This window comes from Cnephaeus nilssonii (assembly GCF_951640355.1).
Source record: "Cnephaeus nilssonii genome assembly, chromosome: 10".
In the NCBI taxonomy this organism is placed as follows: Eukaryota; Metazoa; Chordata; class Mammalia; order Chiroptera; family Vespertilionidae; genus Cnephaeus; species Cnephaeus nilssonii.
This window is the reverse complement of record NC_137081.1, coordinates 26,197,174-26,220,458: the sequence shown is the minus strand read 5'-3', so window position 1 is coordinate 26,220,458 and position 23,285 is coordinate 26,197,174. Positions and strand designations below refer to the sequence as shown.

The following is a 23,285-nucleotide window of genomic DNA, read 5'->3' as shown; positions in this document are numbered from 1 at the left end:
CAACCCTCACCCCTATCAAACACAGTCACCCTAATTCCCAACTGGGGTAATATACTAGCACAATTCTGGGTATAACATTCTGTCACCCCTCAGACTATGTCCTTTCTTTATTCATTCAACAAATGTATAATCCTGAGTGTTAGGCAATGATCTCAGAATGGGGAATCAGCATTGATTAGACAGAAATTACCTTGTTTTAATGGAGCTTACCTTTTACTGGGAGGAATAAGGCCAAAAAAAAAAAAAAGTAAACAAATTAATTAACAAGATAGTTTGGATAGAGAGCAGTTCCATGAAGAAAATGAGACAGGACCATGCAATAGAAACTGACTAGAAGAACTAGGTTGGACTGGGTGGTCACGGACAGCACCAATAACAAGATTAAACTGAGGAGGACCAACCATGCTAAAACCTAGGAGGGAAGAAAGGGGTGTGTCAGGCTGAGGAAGCTGCTACAAAGGCCCCTGGAGAGCTCTCTGAGATTGAAGAGTGGTGTGGGCGGACAGAGAGGGTGGTCAGAGAGGAAGTCAGGCAAGGACAAGGTAAGCCGTTGCGCCATCTTCAAATGCAAGTGGCAAGTCACTGGAGTGTTTCAAGGAGAACAAGTGACCTGGTGTGTGTTATTAGAGCATATAACAGGGTGAAGAGGAACCTGGGAGAACAGTTGGGAGACTAACTGCCAATTAGCAGGTGTTCAAGAGACATCTGATGCTATGGAGTCCCCCTTATCAGAAAATGTCTTCTCAGACAAACAGCTAAATTTTCATTTACATTAAGCACCTGCCAAATAAAAGGATGGTGTCGAATATTACTGCATGAAGTTGCCAGCTTTTTAACAAAATGCAGATGGATAGTTTTTCCTCCCTCCTGCTCTACAGAGTAAGAGTTGACACACTGTGGCCCATGGGTGGCTTGCTGTCTATTTTTATAGGTCCTGTGAAGTAATAATGATTTTTTTTGAGGTTTTTTTTTTAATTCTAGCCTGTTGTATTTCCTTCATAGAATGGTTAAATAGTTGAAGGGGGGAAAAAGAAGCCTATTTTGTAACTAATAAAAATTATATAAAATTCTGATTTTTGGTATCCATAAATAAGGTTTTACTTAAATACAATAATTCCTTTTTATTCACCTGTTGCCAATGGCTGCTTTCATGCTACACCTGCAGACTTCAACAGAAGTGAAGTCATTGCAGCAGAGGTAGAGAACCCTAAACAATTTACCTGACCCTTTACAGAATCTGCTATACAGATTCCTGCTAAAATGAATTGTGTTTATGTGTTGGTGTTTTTTCCTCTTCCTCTATGTGGAATAAAGAGCCTTCCTTACAGACTCTCTGCCCCTGTCTGCCCCATCCCCTGCCTATGTCACATGTCAGGGGTGTTGGTTCCTAACAGCAAGCCTCCTGTTCACCAGGCTAGAGGATCATTTCCCAGGCTCATCCTTGAGCGATGGTAAGGATTCTGTGGGATGTGTGTGGACAGTCTCTACCCACCCAGTGGGAAGTGGTAGTAGATGACCACTCCAATCCTAACGTATCACAGAATGGAAGGAAGGGGAACAGCTCCAGCTCCTCACCCTCCTTGCAGTGGTCCTTAGCCCAACTGTGTCTCACTGATTGGAGAATTCAGCTCACTTCTGTGTTTCCACATTTCCAAGCACCCACACTGAGAGCAGACATGATTCATTACTTGGTTTGTTTCATCAATATTTATTTAGCACACACAAGGCACTGAATATAGAACAGCACTTCCTAGATGAGTGAGGCTGACAGGAAAAGCAAAAGCCCTGTGGTTAAGATGTGTGTGCCCTAATATGGATGAAACATAAAGTTGGTTAAGAATGCTTATAGTTAAGAAGTGTCAAGAATTCCTACATTGTTTCTGTCTATCTATCCAAGCTCTTGGCCCAAGCCATCATCATCATCATTTTTGGCCTGGATCCCCAGAAGTGGCCTTTAAAGGGTCTTGCTGCTTCCTCCCTACCTTCACTTTGATTCACTTAAAGAAAGCTTTTTGAAATGCAAATCAGATAAGCCAGTCCTCTGGGTAAAACTTCCCAGTGATCTCCCATTGCCTTGAGAGTCCGGTTAAGCTCCTTCTTGTTATTGTCCCAGCCTGCTGGTTCCTGATGATCTCTGAGCCCTTATCTCCTCAACCTGTTTCCCTTGCTCACCACATGGATACCCACCTTCCATTCTTTCTGTTGCCTGAGCTTGCCAAGCTCACAGGGCCTTTACCCCCTTTGCAGGCTGGTTCCTGTTTTTCATTCACAGTTCAGTTCATATGCTCCCTCCCCAAAGACGCATCCCTGACTTCCAGCCTCCATTACCCAACCCCCGCACTGCGTCACCTACCCCATCAGCCTTCTTGCTTCTCTTTGTAGAGTGTGTCACTACCTAGAAAGATCTCAGTTTGCTTTGCCATTCCTGGTGTTTCTCGCTGTCAGAGTGTAGCCTGTACTAGGATGGGATGTCTTTTATCTTGGTCATTGCAAGGCCCCCAGAAACAAGAGTGGCACTTGGCACAACACAAGTAGAAAATTGATATTTATTTTAGAAACATGTAGGCTATTATTTTAGAATATAACTTTATTTCTTTATGAAGCAAGCGGACATTCTGAAAGGAAATTTGAGAATAAAGAGAATGAAGTAATGAGGAATAAAATGATCATTAATATACTTTACTCCTTGACACGACTCAAAAATCACCTCAGAAAAATAGCACTAAGATCATGACCCCCTTTTGCAGAGACTCATTCCACCTAGGATAATGCCTGGCTCATTTCCTCCCTATAACACTTAATGTACTTATGCACATGCTTTTTGTTACTAGGCAAGGGAGAAATCCATTTATAACTGTATTTCAAGTACTCAACACAATGTCTGACTCATGGGCATTCAATTAAGATTGCTGAACACTGAATTAAAATCATCTTCTTCCAGGTTAAAGGACTGAAGTAGCAGCACCTTCCTTTATCTTGACACTCCAGGTAGAAACAATTTCTCCTGGTGCGTGGGTTCTGGGAGCGGGCACGATGACCTGTATGACTTAGAATGATTCACTAGAAATAAGCAGTTTCGGCGCACTCATTAACAGTACATTCAAAAACATGTACTACTTCAATAATTATATTTGCTATTCTTGTTTTTCTCATCTATCTTTTTTAAGCTGGTGGCAATAGAAACTTAAGACCAAAAAAAAAATAAAGAACTTAGTCACCAAATTGCGGCTTAGTGAATTAGGCAAGGAGAGTAAGGAAGGCAAAAACAAAAGCTAAAGGACAGTTTCAAGGACACCCTGAATCATATTGTGAAGCGATTCCGTTTAAGGAGAGGCAGATACAAAATAGCAGAACACAAAGTGAGAAAGCCAGAAATGAGTCTCTTGCTAAGTGAAGAACACCGAGAGCCTGAGGTGGAATCGTTTCTGGGAGTTACAAAGTGTAAATAAATAAGAAAGTTTAGAGGTCTGAAAGCTAGCTGCACCTCACACTGTGGGAAAGCATATTTCAATACTGCCCACACCAGTAAAACTCCTCTATTTCAGCTCAGCCTTATGGCCCAGCTCTGTGAGCTAAGTTGTGACTATCACCAATATAAACAAGGTTATGCTTTTAACCTGGGAAAATGCCATTGTCAAAGTCAAAGGTCTATGCCACACACCTGAAATAGCCTGTTTAGATAGCTACACCATCTTCTCAAAACCCTCCTTCGTATCAAATCCCTAATTCATTACAGAATTAGTCTCTCAGGGCTCTTCAGTACATCCTGCCATTTTCACTGGCTCACTATTAAGACTGAGTGAATTGTGATTTCTTAGCACACCAATGGCTTGTTCGTTTCATAGTATGTTTTTGGCTATAAAAAGCAACTGGTAATGGGGATTTCCAGACTCAGCCACATGGGTCATTTGGTGAGAGGAAGCAGAAAGGTCTTATTTTATTTTTTGAAAGGCAGAAAGGTCATGAGATTGTTGGTGTGTTTTTTCTTGCTTCTCTTACTGAGACACAACCTAACATGTTATAGGAATCTCAACCTCTTTTTAAAAAAATATATTTTGTATTGATTTCAGAGAGGCAGGGAGAGGGAGAGATAGAAACATCAATGAAGAGAGGGAATCATTGATCAGCTGCCCTCTGAATGCCCTACACTGAGGATCAAGCCCACAAACCAGGCATGTACTCTGACCAGGAATGGAACCATGACCTCCTGGTTCATAGGTCAATGCTCAGCCACTAAGCCACACTGGCTGGGCTCAATTTCTTTTTAATCCTTGGCTTCTGAGCCTAAGTGACTCTCAGTGTTCATGCAAGAATGCTATAATTGTGATTTAAAAGCTAAGTAATAGTCTTTGTCAAACTAGGTTATTTCTAAGTTATAATAGCTCTCTCATTTACAAGCTAATGAAGCTGCGATTTGAAAAGCCTCTTATTCAAGGATGGAGAGTAACTGTAAAGATGGAGATCGAACATAAGCACCTTGACTTTTATTATTAGAATTTCTGTCCAAATAGTGTGCTGTGGCCAGCTGCTTCTTAGAAAAATAAGGTGCACAACTTGAGGGAAATTAATATTTTAATATCCCCGAATCCCACAGTGAGTGGTGCCATTGGATAATTGGCACTGTAGTAAAACAGTCTAGAGTGTGTATTTCAATTCAGTGAGAACGTGTGGAGACTGCCCTGGGCTCCATCGTACTAGAAATATACGTCCAAATAAAGATTGGACACTTATAGTCATAGCAGCATTATTCAAATAGCCCCAAAGTGGAAACAACCCAAATGTCCATCAAATGCTCAATGGATAAACAGTTCCACCTGAAAGGAAATTAAGTACTGACACATGCTAGAGCATGGATGAAACTTGAAACGTTATGTAAATGAAAGAAGCCAGTCACAAAAAGCCACATACTGTATGATTCCATTTGCTTGAAGTGTCCAGAATAGGAAAATTCATGAGACAGAAAGTAGATTAGTAATCATCAAGGGTTGGGAAGAGGGAAGAATGGGAAGACTGCTAATGGTATGGGTTTTGAGGGGGAAGTGATGAAACTGTTCTAAAATTAAATATCGATGATGGTTCACAGCCCTGTGGATATACTTAAACCCGATATAGAACACTAGACAATCATAAAAATATATGTCTACACTCAAGTATTTCATTCTTTAAAACAATTAAACAAAATATCCCGAAGAACATGGCAAAGCATTTAATTTCTTTTTATAATTTGTCCTCAAAGCAGAGTTAATGTGACTTATACTCAAAACAACACACCTGTACAATGACTGACTTAACTAATCACAAGCAGAGTTTTTGGCCCTAAAGATTCTATAGTTAAGCTGCAGGTGGTAACCATATAGTTCAGAGAAGAGAAAATGTATGTTGCATAAATTAGAGATTTTCAAATGGAGTTGGCACCTATCCTAAGCCTGAGATGAGAAAAGAACAAGGAAAGGAAGGGGTTCTCTGAGAGGCAGAGGAGCATGGGCAAGGATAGTGTAGGACTGAGCCCCGGATGGAGGAAGGGATGTGAGCAGCCATAAGAGAAGATGCCGTGGCAGGGTGGCTATCTGTGTCAGGGCTGCTTGTGTCTGAGGCGGCTCGTCACAGGGTCACGACAGGGCCATGTCTTCCGGCCTCACAGCCAGCATGTTTCTTCACTGTGCAACTTTGGAGAGAGCTCAGACCACTGCCGGGAGTCCTTGCCAAGGGGAGATCCATTGCATAAGTATCTGTATATTGGAGCACTGGGTTCTATTCATGCTAACATTTAACCATACGTGGACTATTCTATCCTCACCTCCTTAGAGGGGACACATTTTGAAGACTGGGAAATGAATCACAAAACAGAAGTGAAATAACTTGCTCAGGGGTTTGCCAGTCTAAGAGTAAAACTTGAATCAGGTCTCCAAACCTCCCTCCTTCTACACTTACATCCTGTGATGGAGATGCCCCCATGCTCACCTTGGCTAGAGGAGGATGACTGTCCAGTGATGGCCAACTGCTCACTATCTGTGCATCCCCCATGCAGTTCACCTTCAGCAAAACAAAGACGCCTTCCCTATAAAGCACAATGAAGGCATTAAAGTGATTTTCTCATGTATTTAAAAATAAAAAAATGAAGTCACAACAATACTCTTCTGAATGTGATTTAAAAAAATGTTTTTCAAGCAAATAATGTAATATAAGCTCCTGCTTAAAATTGAGGCACTGTCCGTGTCTCAGTCTGAGAAATTCTGGTGGAGGTCACATTCAGACACGTGCTGGGTTGGGATTGATCGCGACTGTTAGCTAACAGTCCCTGTTGTGAGGCCCATTGACTTCTCAAGCTGGGGCTGATTGATTACTGCTGAAACCAGCATCTCTGTCTTCTTTTTTGAACAGCTGGGATCTGCAATGCTGTTACAGGAAGCTGTGCTCAGCCCAGGATAGGATAAGTGGCCTCTTTTTTAGACTTTGACAGTGGCCTTTGGTCAATTGAGAAATGGCCCTGATGTGCTTGGAATGAAGTCTTCTGTGGTCATGTTAGCCAGCAGAATGGTGGCTGTGGCAAAGCCACCAAGACAACCCACTGCAGAGTAGAGGAACCAGAAAGTGTCAGGGCGTAATCTAAGCTGTCTGAATAGTATGGGCGTGAAATGACAAACAAGCCTGCATGCATTGTTTCATAAATAAAAATGATAGTTTTTATTTCTAAATGCCTAATCTTTGCACAATAGGCCGCTTGTAAAACTACCTCCAGAAGAGGAGCTCGGCTGAGTTCCAGCCCAGTCTCAGATCCATTTCATGCTATTGAGCTGTACTAATTGTCGACCAGACGGTTTATAAAAGAGAACAGGAAGTCTGCTGTGGCCAAGGCAATTTGTTGTGGTCTGAAAGCATCCAATTCTCAGAAAAGAAATTCTCTGTAACCTTAACAAATATGACTCTGTATACTTTTCTTTTTTTATTTGATCAATTTATTTTTGCTTCGAAGGAGACACATTATAGAAGTCAAATGTAAGCAGAAGTACCACAATTCTTGAAGTTGAAACTGGTGGCTTCCTGCTTTTTCAGGCAGGTTCTCCAGTATTACCACAAAATATAACTGACCAATAGCCTGTTGTGGGCATTTATTTTAATGTGTATTCCTTTTCTTGTATCTTCTGTATTCTGTGCAAAGTATTAGATGTGCTACAATTCCATGCATGTTGTAAAATAATGTTTTAGATTTATCTCTAAATCTAAACTGGGATGACTCAACCTCAGTTATCATTTCATAAGCAGAGGTCATCAGGAATCACTCATAACCATTGTACACATGACTGTACACATGATCTGTTTTTATGACCCCAGCCTGAATGAATTCCCAATCTCATACATTGCATATAAGCATTAGCTTAGGTATGGGGGCTCTATCTTTACTACATGACATCATGAATCAAGTAGCCATGTAATTATTATTACTGAAAACCTGAGCTCACATTTCAGAAGCTTACTGTTAAGAAAAAGAAGCTTCTTAAACTAGCTCAGTATTCACTCTATTGTACAAAGCAGTGGTCTTAGTGGGATGGTAGGTTGATAGTATAACTGAATAGGAAGGTTACATTTGGGCCATGTTACTTTACTTTCCACCACACTTAGAGTATTTAGAACAGCTATTTTTTTTCAAAATGCACGAAATCAATAGGAGACTATAGTGCATAATGAAAAAGAGGAATCTTTTACTTTTTATATAAAGCTTTTATTGTAAAATAGTGGCTGAAATCTAGAAAAAAAATATTTAGAGAAAAAAGTTCCTAATCTTGTCAATGGATTACAATATGTAATGTCCCCTGGAAACCAAACAAGTAACACTGTGTATCTGTGAATTATCTGTCCAAATAGGAAATAAGTTTTCCACAAATAATTGAAATCCAGCAAAGCTCAATTTAAGCATGCATTTAAGTCTTCTACTCCAAACTTTAATAGGGTTTTTTTGCTGTTTATCTAACAGAGTGAATAACATAAAAGAAACAAGATGAAAGAAGATATTCAAAAGGAATGAAAAATGCAAAATCTAAATAATAATAAATCTTAAGTTGGTCCTATCATACTTCCCAGGGGAAGGGATGTCTCCCTGTGTGTGGACCTGCACTTTGCTTGAATTAATGGTTACTTCCTAACTGTTCACATAACTGCAATCAAATCCTAGGGCAAATGCACTGACCAAGGGACCTCAGTCCATAGCTGTATTTTAGGATGAGCACTGAATTTTTACTATATGATGTATCGTGAGCATAGTGTTCTCATTAATTTTTAGTCTGTGATCTTATTAGACTCACATGACATTCTTCCTCTTTCACAGTGTTCAAGCCCATGTTCCCCTTACAGATAAACTCACACACCACATACACTCACCACATGCTCACACAGAACACACATGCATACTCACACATGCTAAACACCTTCAACAAATCAGTAGGTACGCCCCCAACCAAGCACTGAGGTTATAGCAGTAAACTAAACAGACCAAATGCCTTGCCCTCTTGGAGCTCACATCAGGAGTGAAGAAAGAGAGGACTTGAAGAAAATAGGAGTCTAGGATTGGAAGAAAAGTAATGATGCTGCCTTTAGTGGCAGAGCTTACAGCAGCTGTGAACCCAGAAGACTGAATTCCCTGGACCCCTCTCTTTCCCATCTTCCCACAAATAGGGAGGGGTATGAAACTTTCATCTGTTCCAATAATTAGTCTAGACAAAATACCCCTTTTCTGGAACAGTTCAAATGAACTTTATTGTGTCTGATAAATCATTTGTGGGTTGGGAATGTACAAAATAAAAGACCCCAATGGTTGGTACCACATATGTGAACAGATTCATCATTCCAGCATCCCTGTAATCAAAAGGAGCACAGACTGAAGAGAGCTGGAAGCTGGTGATGGGAAGTAACTGTTTTACGACCTCTCCTACTCCCCAGCTTGATAGAACTGAATATGTATAAAGAGGAAACAAACTGTGAATTCTGTGTTAGATGTTTTGTTTTAAGAGATACTCTATACTTTCAGTTCATGTATATTCATTTAATAGGTTGTTTAGCATTGAAGTTGAAAATACTTTGTTCATTTCAACAACAACAATAACAAAAAAGACACCAGAAACGTGACTTGTTTTCTTCAAGGTACAGATATACTGAACACCCTTTCTTCCCTCCCATCCCTAATTGTAGTTACACACAGACACACACAAACAGCTCTAAAAAGGGCTAAATTTATTCTGTTGATATTCAAGAGATTATTTACAGTAGGATTAAAATAATGATTTTGCACATTTTCTCTTTTATTTTATATTTATCTTATCATTAGCAACAACAACAAAAGATACCAATAGAAATGAACCATTCACAATAAACAGATGTCCAAATTTTCATTTTCTGCAGGGAAGGAACGAGCTTAAAATCATGAGCTTCACTGATAAACAGTAACTGTAATAATGCTGGTAAGTGGTAATAAAGGAGAGTTTGGATTTTCTCTCCTAGAGAATAAATTGGCAAGAACCAAGGAAGCGTCTCTGAAATACAATTTCTTGTCCTTAAATGCTAAGATGGAAAAGACCTCCCTGCTGTGTTTTTGGTATAGTCGTGTGCACAACGTTTTTAAGTTGGAGGGCTTAATTTCTTTTCATTGTTTCTCTCAGACGGCCACCGTTTCTTGGGATATCCGAACATTGTACTCGACAGTACCTGAAGATGCAGAGCACAAAGCAGAAAGTTTACTGGTGAAAGAGGTAAATGTGATGCTTCCAGTTCTTTCTTTTATAAATCTTTCTTTCCCCCAGGTAGTTATTAATACAACTTTATTATCATTGTCTTCCTCACCTTTTCAATAGAGATTAGTTGATGTTTTTCCATCATCATTACCTGAAGATGTGTTCCATTTTCCTGTGAATCATTTTTCATTATCTGCTGACTATTCAACTTTTGGATTTTTTTTTGTTTTGTTTTTACTTAACTTAAAAATCCCACATTAAGAAATGTTTTAGTATTCTTAATAGGCAGATTTAATTTTATTTTACTTATTTGGACTGAGTTATAGGCAAGGCCATACTATGTGAGAATTTTTTTTACAACAGAGTTTCTATTTTAAGAGATATGTTTCTTTCAAGTACTAACTATGGAAATATTAATGTGAGCAGCTGAAAGGGACTGATAGAATCCTGTTGCTCTGTCATCTACTTGCATTTGAAGGATGTAGGGAAGGCCTACAGCACTGCTGCTTCTCCTAACCACAGAGCAGGTTGCTTTAGGGCAGGGATTGGGCTGGCACATAACAGCTACTAGCAGGTGGTTATTGAATAAATAAATGGAGCCAATCCTTCCTGTACGGAAAAAGCAATGATAAAACTTAGCCGAGCACAGGTCAAAGTAAAAGTATTGAAGTCTAAATGCAGTCTTTAAGCTTGAGAAAGTAGTGTATCCCAATTAGGATTTAGTTAAAGCCACACACAACAGCAAAACCCTTTCACAGCTCCTAAACATATTTGTATGAATATAAGTTAGCCTTATTTTTGTACATATTAATACCAAGCTGAGTAATCGTATTTTATATTATACTATTCTTTTTTACATATACATGTGTGTATATGGGTATGCATATATATTATATATCTTTATATTGTACTATTCAATTCAGGTCACCTTTTGCCATAAATTTACCTGTTTATTTTTTTTCCAATTCCATGATTTTATATTTATTTCCTAAAGTTCACATTAAATTACAGAGTCTATCCTAAGGAGGTAGAAAAAAAAGTGCAAAGTTAGATAACATCAGGTAATCTGAGTGTACTATTTTCATATTTACTAATAAAAATAATAAGTGTGATGTCAGTATTATAATATTTTATTTACAGTCTCCTTAGAGTAAGTTTTGATATATACTAGGGCATCACTGTTTAAAAAAAGAGTTGGCAAATTATTTTCTACTCAAGGAAATTAGAATCATTGAGACTAGGTCTACAAAATCATGCAGTACATGTATGTTAACTTAGGTAGGGTTTGAAATGTTTAGGACATTGAATTCCTAACAGGGAATATTTAACCAGGTTTTTTTGCATGGTCTTCACAAAATATTGCACGTTCTTCATAATGATCTGTAACACTGTTGTTAAGTTCACTTTAGTGTATTTTATAGTTTTGCTAAAATAAGTGGAATGTTAAAAATCCATTTCCTTTTCTTAGTGTCCATTGCTATCTTTTAAAAACTATTAATTTTCAAATATGCATAACTAGCTTACTAATCTCTCCTATCCTAATAGTTATTCAAGTTTTAGATGTGTAGCCATATCATCTGCAAATAAAATTTCTTCTTTTCTAATATCATTTATTTAATTTTTGTCTTATTTTATTTTCTAATGTCTCTAAAACAATGTTGAATAATAATGCTAATATCAGGCATTCTGTCTTATTGCTATTTTATGACATTTTCTGGCATAAAAGAAATTTCTAAAAAGGGTCTTTCTTTGTCTCTACAGTCCTTATAAACACTTGCTACTTAGGTTTTGAAATGCATATTCAGTCTATTGATATAACAGCTCTTCTACTTAAATTTATAAAGCACTGTAATAGAATTAGTAGGTCCCTATCCTGTGGATCCACACTTGCATTTCTGGTATAAACTTTTCATTCCAGTTGCATTATTACCTTCATACTCTACTACATTAGAATTGCTAATATTTTATTTTAAATTTTTGCATTAATATTCATGAGTGGAGTCTGGCTGTCATTTTCTTTTTTTTTCCCCTTTGGTATTAGAGAAATGCTAGCTTTAGAAAATAAATTGAGATAGTTTTCAATTATTTTATATTCTTGAATAAACAAATATCCAGTGAAATGAAACAGAGTATCTAGAAACATCTAAGTGCATATGGTTTCTTAATAAATGGGAAATATGGTACTTGAAATTCTTTAGGGAAGGGTGAGCAATTCAACAAATACAAATTGGCTCACCATTTTGAATGAATATAAAGTTAGGATTCTCTATCTCACATTACACATAAAAAATAACTCCAGATAAATATTAAAAACCTGATTGATTAATTCCAGATATGTATGAAAAAAACAAAAATTGTTAAAATGTAGGATAATATTTTAAGTGGAAACATGAAAAATGGACAAATTTATGCAAATAAAAATTTTAATATTTATATAATAAATGGTACCATAAAGCCAGAAGACAATACTTAACTACAGAAATTATTTGCAACTCATTATATCTTTCGTTACATACACACAGACACACATGCTCCCTAATAGACTGACTTGATGAGAATATTTGTACTGTTCACAAGGTAGTATGTCCTTCATTTGACAAACGTGTAAGCTTTCTGCCTTGGTTTCTCCATCTTTAAATAGAGATATTAATAGTCCCAATGCTGTGTTTCTAAAACTAAATATAGCAATAACATGAAAACATTTGGAAAATAACAAATGGGGAGCAGTGTCTTTATCTGATCCTCCTAAGTGACTTAAAATCAACATCTATAACCATAAAAAATATCAGACACTTCCCTGATAAAGCAAGCATCACTTCCTGCCACTAGGGCTTGGGGGAACAATTAAAGGATCTATAAATAGGATGAAGACTTCCTAAGCCAAAAACTTCTAGAACAAAGTTTTCTTTTGAATATGTACAAAAGGATAATAGAAAGCCAGAAACTCAGAACACTAATTAAAAATAAGCTCTTGGTTTGGACTTTCGAAACAAAGAAGATGAGAGAGCAGAGAATTGAGAATGATACAGTGGCCTAACAGGGGAGCAATGGTCTAGAGACCACTTCAGTAAAATGGCTGAGAAAAATACTGACAATCTACTAAGGTAGCAAGTTACTCTGCCAACAAAGCCCTCGGCAGTTTCTGGAAATCAGCCAGCTGCAGGAGTAGAGCAATGATAAAATGAGGACTAAGTCGTGAATCCAAGATTCCAAGTCAAGGCATAAAATATTCCAGGATTTAAGATTTATGAAAACATTAAAGAATAGAAGCAAATATCTATCTGTCTGTCTATCTATCTATCTATCTATCTATCTATCTATCTATCTATCTACCTACCTATCTGTATGTGCACGTGCGCGCACGCGCGCACACACACACACACACACACACACATACAATTACATATTGCCCTCATCCAGATAGTACTAGGTTACTGAGGGAAGAAAATTTTAAGCAGAGATAAACCTACAAATAATATTGGAACTCTTCAGGCAGAATATCTTATGCATACCAAAGTTAAAAATAGTTCAGTAGCCTATTAAGTTATGTATAAAATATTGCTTAATTTATTAAGAAACAAAATTTTGTGAACATGAAAAACAATATGATCAAATGAGTATAATATTGAAAATGAAATTTCTTCCTCTACTTCCTCTTCCACCATTTGGACCCAGACAAATGGTATACAACTAATTCAAGAGAAAATTATGTATATGCAAGGTAGAATCTGTATTATATTGAGAAGTAAAAGAGATATTAAAAAACTTGAGTCCTAGACATAGCAAAGAAAATTAAGCAGACAGAGGGACTGGCGATGATATTAAATGTATTTCATGCTGCCCATTTTTCTTGAAAGGAATATATCTAACTACAATGAGATTTATATTGGTTCAAGAAAACACAGGGAATAAAATTCTTACTTTTAAAATTAAAATAACTTAATGTCTTTTATGTTTAATTTTGGACAGCATATTATGTACAGTGTTAAAGAAACCATTCTTTTTACCGAAATGCCTCTGTACTTTATACAAAAATTTTAAATCTAATATGTAAAGTTATGTACACTCAAACTTACCCTGAAGTAAGAATAAATCTTTGAATAAGTGATTCTGGGTTTTTTTGCATGTATAAATAAATTAAGTAAAAATGAAGGCTGTTTCCTGATTCTGAACCATTGGATAGCAAATGAATGATTCTAATGTATTCATTAACTTCAGACCAGAGCATGATAAGCATGGTTTTGCTCACTGTAGTACTAATATTTTTGATATGACACCAGGGCTACATATACAAATTAATTCAGTGGAAGATACAGGGAAAATGCAACTATAAAAATCTCCCCAAATTAAAAAGTACAGTTTTTTTCTTAATAAAATTAATGAAAATAAAATGATTTTGATTTTTTTGTTTTAATTCACTGATGAAGGTTTTACTAGAGGCTAAGGGATTTTTCATTTTGTGTGTATTTTTTAAAAGTAAATTTGTAAGTAAAGCCACTTACATATTGTGACTTCAAGAATTTAATGGAGCCTGGCTGGAGAGGCTTAGTAGTTGAGCATCAGCTATGAACCAGAAGGCCATGGTTCAATTCCTGGACAGGGCACATGCCTGGGTTGCAGGCTTGATCCCCAGTAGAGGCCATGCAGGAGATAGCAGATCAACAATTCTCATCATTGATGTTTCTCTTTCTCTCCCTCACTCCCTTCCTCTCTGAAATCAATAAAAAAATTATTGGAAAATATCTTCAAAATCTATTATAATTCTATATTTAACTTAGTCATATTCTAATATATAAAAATCCAGGGTCCATAACGTCCAAAATGACCGAGGGCTTGACCAAACACTGGAAATCAGTCCTGCAGTCAGTGCTGGGTTGCCATGGCTACCCAGCATTGACTGCCAAGGGGGCTGCGAATCAGGCCCAGAGAGAGATGCAGGTTCTGATCCACAGCCTCCTGTGGCAGCTGTTGATCAGCCGTTGCCTCTCTCTCTCCAGGCTTCACCAGCAGCGCATCTCTATTTCTCTCTGGGCCTCTGTGGGGGCTACTGATCAGCCCTGCCTCTCTGATCAGGCCTGCAGATAGGCCAGGAGATACTGACTGGCATAGAAACTAACCAATCAGAACCAAATCTGGGTTAACTGTGAGGAGCCAATGGTTGCCTAGGAGGTGGAGCTTTTGACACTGACTGGCATAGAAACTGACCAATGAGAACCAAATTGGCTGGCAAGGGAAGGCAGTTGGGGGTGAGATCAGGCCGGCAGGGGAGGGCAGTTAGGGGTGATCAGGCAGTCAGGCAGAGGCAGTGAGGGGCCATCAGGCAGGCAGACAGAGAGGTTAGGGGCAATCAGGCAGGCAGGCAGAGGGGTTAGGGGCAATCAATCAGGCAAGCAGAGGCAGTTAGGGGTGATTAGGCAGGCAGGCAGGTGAGTGGTTAGGAGCCAGCAGTCCCAGATTGTGAGAGGGATGTCCGACTGCCAATCGGGCCTAAACAGGCAGTCAGACATCCCCCAAGGGGTCCCTGATTGCAGAGGGTGCAGGCTGGGCTGAGAGAACCCCCTCCCCTCTGTGCACGAATTTTGTGCATCAAGCCACTAGTATATATATACTAGTATACTAGTTTACACATATATATGATTTTATGTTTGTCATGGCCAGAACAAAATGGATCACCAGATTTTCTTTATACTAAATGTATAACATTAAAGATAATAAGCATATGAAAGTTGATTAAGGTAAATTCAAATGCATTATCTTTTTAGTGGCATTAGGATAAAATATATATATAAAACACTGATGAAAACAAAATGGTTTTGTGGTTCACTTTAACAACTGTGAAGATTTTTATTTTCTAGTCACCAAAGTCCCTAGAATAATATAGTCTAGTTTCTAAATATACAAAACTGTTCCAATTATAAATTAGCTTCACCTTCTCCACAATAAAAAGTATCCTATAATGTTTGGTGGTAAATGGATAAAAAGACAGAAGTGCAAGTCGGAGACCCTGGAGTGCTAGAGTAATAAAGAAACCACTTTAAGTTTTCACCTAATATTTCAATTATACTGAATTACAACCCAGATTTTATGCCTTTCATGAGAAGAATGATTAGATCATAATATTACCAAGGTTTTTAGTACCATCCATTATTTATATCCTGACAGATTACTTGTGAGATGTAGCTAGGAAATTAGTGCGTCTGGTCCCAGGTCAGGCACAGGTGTGATTTATAAAAGTCTAATTTCAACCACCTCAATTCAACACATTCTGAAAAAAACAAACCAAATGTTTTTATCCACTTTCAATTTAGAATCAACAACAAAAAACAAAACAAATTAGGCTATTTTATAATTCAAAGTGAGAAAATAGTTTAAAAATGATTTTTTCTTATGGTTGTAATTTGATATGACATTCTGTTTTGTGTTCCACATGCGTTATTTATATACATGATACCACTACCTAATATAAAATAATATTTTTGACAATCAAACCCAAATCCATTAAAAAAGATTATACCATGATTTCTGAAACTGAGTCATATCTATATTTACATAATTTATTTTGTCCAAACCCATTATTTTTAATTCTCTCCCAAGAGTATATGTAAGTATTTTTAAAATATTACTAACTTATTTTTATACTGCAGAAATTATTGAATTTTAAAGGGATACATAATATGATCCAATTAAAGAAAAAATATTTTCGGTGCCTTTTTTCCCCCTCTAAAATATCAATGTATTGAGTGCCCACATGACCTGGTTTGCAGGAATAGTTTCATGTTCTACTTGTTGGCTTGGTTAACAGCATCACCTTTGAATTCGAAGTGTTTCAATATGGATAATAAATTATCCAGCAACCCTTTCAATACATAATTTGCCTAAATTCACCCAATTTCATAATGCTACATTTTCAAAATTTATACAATGGCCACATTTGCTCCTAAACTTTACATAAAGAATGGCATGAATTACCACAATCAGTTTACAAATATAGAATTAATCCCAGTGGTGACTAAGGGCCAAAATGAACACCTTTTGTGGTTGCATAAATCTTTTTGGCAAGAAAGTAGCCATGTAATTAAATAAACCTGTATGGCTAGAAAGAAAAACAAGTTTGCATCTAAAAAGCCATTTATTACCTGCTTATTACTCTGTGGCCAGAATCTAATAGCCATTTTCAGAGATGGACAAATTATATTGTCAAACCAAAATTGCTCTTTGGGTTGGTAACATGATTTGAATTGATTCTAATGATTCTCTAAAGAGAAGAGGGAGAAATGAAATATTTTCTTTACGGTAATCTGCTGCTCTTTACAATTGTCCAATCTTTTCTAAAATATTTAGATTTTGAGAACTTTCAAGGTGTCATGTTTAGTAATTTCTAAGGGAAAATAAGATACACAAGATTCATTCAATCAACAAATATACATTGAATATCCACTATAAATAAAACCCCATACTGGAGTTGATATGTTCCCTGCCCGTTTCAAAGGTTGTGTCCACTTGAGTGAAAGCTGGAGAGTGATCTCTTTTACTCGACTTCACTGTATAAAACTAGGACCCTAATGCTTTCATCTCAGAGACAAACAGCATGACAAGGACCGAGCCACACTGTTACTCCGGTGGGATGATGGATTTAGGCTCCCCCTCCCCCCTTTTACAGATTCCATCCTATTCAGTGGATTCATATAGGACCCTGGAACCTGCATTTTAATTAGCAACCTCAAAAATTTCAGGAACACAATAGAGTTTAGGAAACACTATCCTATTGGCATAAAAGGCTTTATGTATGTTGACTTGGCTCAGCTTTTTTGTGCCTACATGCTACAGGCAGAGATGCTAATATAAAGGCTAAACAAACAAACATAATTAATGAATAGCCCAGCTGGCATGGCTCAGCTGTTGAGCATCAACCCAGGAACCAAGAGGTTGCCAGGTCAATTCCCAATCAAGGCACATGCACAGCTTGCGGGCTATGTTTCTATCTATTCCTCTCCCTTCCTCTCACTCTAAAAATCAATGAAAATATACCGTATTTTCCGGCATATAAGATGACTGGGCGTATAGAAGATTTTCCTGGGTTAAAAAGTCGTCTTATACGCCAGAAAGTACGGTATTTTAAATAAGTAAATAAAAAGTAAATGAATAAATGACTAAAATGTGAATTGGGTCATTACTGTTTGGAAAAATTAACTAGCTCAGTATACTTCACCTTTGAAGTAGACTGTAGCAGCCTCCATTTTAAAGGGGATAAGGAGTTGATATTTTAAAACTGGTGTTGTGGGATTGGTCGTTAGCAAGGAGAAAATGGAGCTATTGCCTTATGGTAAGAAGCACAGCTGTAGCCTGTGACTTTGAATTTGCAACAGGTCACTTCAGCTTACATTTTGGACAAAGAGGAGTTGTAGTCATAATTATCATAGTTCTTAATGATTTTCTTAGAGTGACTGTGTGGGCTGGAACAAAGAATAGAGAGTGATTTTCCATGCATAACATTTCCAAGATGCCATAGCTATGTATGGGAAACATTTATGTGTTTGTAAAATGCACTGGCTTTCTCAGAATCAGAGAAATCATAGATTTAGAAGGATTCTTAAGGGTTATCTAGTATAACCTTAATTCTCATCTACCCACCAGATACATTAAATCTGGCCCATAGATTCATAAATGATTTGATTAAAAACAAGATTATTTGATAATCAGAGCTAATACATCTTCCCAAAACTGTGCTTTTATAAATCAGGAAAAACAAGTTGTCATCAACTGTTGTGAATTATAGATTAAGTCAAACTCTGAAAAACTGATTTTAAAGCAATTTTTTAAGCATTTACCCTATGCTAAGTGCTTTATAGGAATTGTGTTATTTGATCCTATTAAAGTTGGTATTATTTAGACAGATAAAGAAATTTAGAGTTGTTAAGTTATTTAATTGAGCTAACACCAAAATTAAAAACCAGGTCTGTCTGATTCCAAGATAGAAACAAAAATGCCATAAAAACATCTGGAATGATGGTCCAGCTGTGCTAAAAAAAAGTCTGCAATCATCATGCAATTCATAAATTAGCTGAATGAACTTTGAGAGTCAGACAAATCCAGTTTGAAATCACGTGTAGGATCTTGAGCAAAGATCTGAGGTTCTCTTTGCCTCTGTGATCTGTAAGATGGGAATCATAAAATATCTTTGAGTGTTTATTAAGATGATATGTAAAGAGCCTAGTACAGGATCTAACAAGCACTTGCCTCTCCAAGACAAACAAACAAAAAGAGATAGTTCTTTAATATAGCACACTGATATAAGAAAGTACCACATTCATTTTTGGCCAGTGAAATTCAGGATTAGCACATCTCTTATTTATTCAGTATTAAGCCTATGGCACGTTGTGTATATTGTGTGTAATATGCATGAGTAGACATGTTTATCATGCTTAAATATAGGTACTATCCATAACAAGAAAAGACAAGTAAGTCAATGCATCTTATGAAAACCTCCAGATCAGAAAGCATAGAGATAGATATTATGGGGCAGAAATTTCTAATTCATTCCAATATTCTAAATGTGCAATAGCTGTATCTGAGATCCAAATAAATAAATTTTGATTGACCAAAATCATGTTGGAAGTGAGTACTAATTGAAGAACAAGAAGGAAGCCGTATAGCTCCTGACTCGATGATATACCTTCCATTTGCTTATAAAGAATATACATTGGTTTGGCAATTTTATAATCAAGAATTTAAAACATACTTTGAGTCTTCTACTAAGAAAATAATCCAAAATAGGTGAGACTTGGGGGAGGATGGGAGGACCATATGCATGAAGAAAACACTGAATTATTTTTTTCGACCATGGCACAAAATTTCAAGTAGCCCTAGTAACTATTCATTCTGTCCTTTTCTCTAAGACTTTGCTCAAATGGCAAATGTAATATCCTAACCAATCTATTTAAATTATCCTAACCAATCTTCCCCCAGCTCTATCCTTCCCCACCTCTGTTTTATTTTTCATGGCATTATCTGCTAACATATTGCACAATTTACTTTTTTTTTGGTATTTATTAACCATGTTTTCACAAAGGGATACATTTCAAGAGGGAATGACTTTTAGCCTCTTGATCACTGATGGGTTCCCATCACTTAAAACAACCCCAGGCACACAGTAAGGGCTCCATAATGTTTGTTGAATTAATTAATTAATAACTCCAAAACTAGGAGTCTGGGTTAATAAATTAAGGTCTGATATTTTATTCTACTTCTTTAAAGTGGTCATAGAATTTAGAAAGTAAATTTTAAAATCTTTAGAATATGCCATTATGTGAACAAAAAGCTATTTAAATTCTAATTTATACTTACAGGGGAACGAGGTAAAGCTATGTATCAAAAAAAAGATTGAAAAGGAATGCAAAAAGGGAGTGGGTTTTATGCTTTTTGTTTTATGTTTTAGAATATGTTTATTTCATTTGAGAACTATAGCAAGGTATTGAGAAAGGTGCGTTAAGTGAGAGAGAGTAAGAAAGAACTATAATCATGAATGGTTTGTCTCCAAGGCTTGGGATACTGTGGGCCTATATGCTTCTTACCTGAATCCCTGGCATCCCTAAATGAACATGGAATTTGTTAGCCAAGTTTCATATCAGGGTTCAGTTTTTCTCTTACATTCAGAAACATGTGATCTGCAGATTTGGCTCAGGAATTGGCAAGTTAAGAAATTTGATATTAGCTAAATATTCAGTTTTGTTCACATCTCTCCCAGTCTAGTCATTACAGATCTCCTGAATTCTCTTTTATTTGTCTGTTGGCCTTGTTGCGGTTTTGTTTTTAAGCTCTTCTCTTCTCCTGCAGGCCCTGCCCTCATCCTCCTACTCCTGTTTTTGTCCCAGTCTCATGTATTGTTTCACCCTCAGTCCCTGGTTTGTGTGTGGGTGTTTCCCTGAACAAATAAACCTATGGTGCTAAGAAAGTACAAGGCCAGAGAAACCCGTAGCAACTGACTCCTAATTCCCCTCCCCTCTTTCTGCCTATTCTGTGCATCTTAAGCCAGGCGCCTGTATCCTAGGTTTACTATCAACCTTTCTACACCATCCCCTGGGCCATCCCCTCCCACTTCCTGTTTCTGCAAAAGCAGTGCCAGTGCTCTCTGTTCTGCAGCCCTCTTCACCTTGAGTTGATTGTTGTCACAAAGTGATCCTGCCTGTCCCTTCTTGGTCACAAAAACAATCATAGATTTTTATTCCTCACATTGCATCAAATTTATTGCTCCTCATACTCCTACTGATGCTAGAGGACAAAATTTCCATCTAATCATAACAGTAGCTTAATCTCCAGAGTCATATAATTTTAGAAACAAAAGGAATCTTAAAAGCCACCTAGGGAAATCCCCATTACCAACCCACAGTCAGTACAGTGCTAAGTGCATGGTAGGTGTTTGAGAAATATATGCCATCAGTAAATACTACAAAATCATTCACTATAGACCACTATAATATATCTAGTGGCCTGGTGCATGAATTTGTGCACATTGAAAGGAGATTAATTAGAAGAAATATTTTAATATCACTATTCGCCCTTTCTCTATAATAGAAGTTTCAACCAAATTCACGATCAACAATGACAGATCGAAACACACACGTGCAATTGGTGCCAGCAAGAACTTTATATATAGAGATAAACTTACTTAATTAGACCTGCTTTCTGATTTAACTAAACTTTTTCCAGCCTAGTGAAGCAACCCAACTTCTGTTTCAGGTAATTGTCAGCAACACAGAAGTAAATATCAACACAAAGCAGATTATTATTGTAGATCATGCAGGGAGAACAAAGGGTAAAATATGTAACTGCAGTAGTGTTTGACTATATTCTGCACAGTGAGAAAACCTGAAGTCATTTTCAAGGTCCACCATTTCTTACTTTTCAGATGGGTCAAGTTTCCAAGCTTTCTAAATTTCAATTTTCTGGCTAAGAAAATAGGATTCCACCGAGTCTCCTATCGCTCTACTCCACAACTTTGGGAGGATCAAATGAGATGAGGCACGGGAAAACACTTCACAGACATTTGGTTAAAGTATAAAATGTTTCCACCTGGCTATTAAGCAAGTCATATTCCTGGGCTGAAGAAACTCCAAGGAGGCTAGTCGCTAGGGAGAGGAAGCCGGGCATTGCTAGGTGACATCATTACCCGGTGCCCACAGCGACTATTTCCAGGCTGGACTGGGCTGAGCTGTGGGCTGCATTTTTCACCATGGGGTCTTGGCAGCATCAGCTGTGATTTGGTGGGGTGTTGCTCTGGGGTAGTGGCAGGGCCTGTGTCCCACTTGGGGGAAGCTGAGTGTTGCTTTGTTGGCGCCAGGTCCACGCTATTGTTTCTCTGTAAATGGCCAGTACGTGTCACAGCAGCTCCTGCGTTAAGCGTCTGCCCCCTGGTGGTCAGTGTGCGTCATTGCGACTAGTCAGGAGGTTGGACACTTAGCATATTAGCCTTTTATATAGCATATTAGGTCCTCAGGTTACGTCGAAGATCCGTTCCTATGGTGCAACATAATGTGATTTTCGCCGTAAGTTGGAACCCACCTACATTAGCACCTACATCACTCACATGGAGCACATACACAGCAGTAATGAAGTGAAACAGTAAAAAAAAAAAAAAAATTTAAAGAAAGATAACAATTCCTGACCTTTACTTGTGGTAAATAAATAATAAAAAACATAAAGCACATATGTACATATGTCAAAATGACGGAACTTTTTTTTTTTTAATAAATAAATGGGAGATGGCGACGTAACCACGAAATGACATACGGCAAGTCCAACATAACCCGAGGACTGTCTGTATATAGATTGTTTTGTGTTGTTAGTATTTATGTGTGTTTTTTTATAAATAGTTTTTTATCATCTTTTGTTCACATACTGGTATATGTGTAAAATCCATGAACAGTGATGAAAAAGGCTGAGCTTAAAAGGCACATATGGAAACTGGCAAATAGATTTCAATTTGACAACAGTGTTGATATAAAAAGAAAAAGGAAAGTTACTAATGCAGAAACAAGAAGAAATGGGCTAAAATTATGATGAAAAGATTATATATAAATAACAACATCTTTCTCTACTAAAAGCAATTAAGTAATAAAAGGGTTTGCCAAGGACAGCTGAGAAATGATGCTACTTGTGGTTAACAACATGTCCTTGGTGTGCTGCAGCAAGTGATAAACTAGGTCTTCCTTGATGGAGCAAAATAGAATAAATATGTTCAATGGTTCCTCCTCCAAGTGTCTTGGAAAGGTGGTCATTCACTGGAAAGTGTGAAATAATTATAATGAGCAAGCCCCTTACCTACCTTAGCATCACTAACATACGTACCTTAACATGACCCCAGAGGTCATGAGAATTATACTCTAGTACTTTTTGCGAGACAGTTGAATTTCTTAATGATAATTGTTTCATTATTGTTGTTGTTTTTCTTTAAGGCTTGTAAATTTTATAGTTCCCAGTGGTACGTGGTAAACTACAAATATGAACAATATTCTGGAGACATTCGACAGTTACCTCGGTAAGAACCTATTATAAGTAGAGCTTGGA

At 37.2% G+C, this 23,285-nt stretch overlaps 1 protein-coding gene across 7 annotated transcripts in view; it reads left to right on the top strand.

Annotated features, from left to right (window-relative positions):
* DOCK10 (dedicator of cytokinesis 10) overlaps positions 1-23,285 on the top strand; it is a 215,953-nt gene that overhangs the window by 95,565 nt on the left and 97,103 nt on the right. For all 7 annotated transcript variants that reach the window (XM_079783202.1, XM_079783199.1, XM_079783201.1 and 4 more), the window contains exons 3-4: positions 9,651-9,740; positions 23,174-23,256. In XM_079783202.1, the coding sequence (XP_079639328.1) occupies positions 9,651-9,740; positions 23,174-23,256 (173 nt within the window). The remainder of the gene's footprint in view (positions 1-9,650; positions 9,741-23,173; positions 23,257-23,285) is intronic.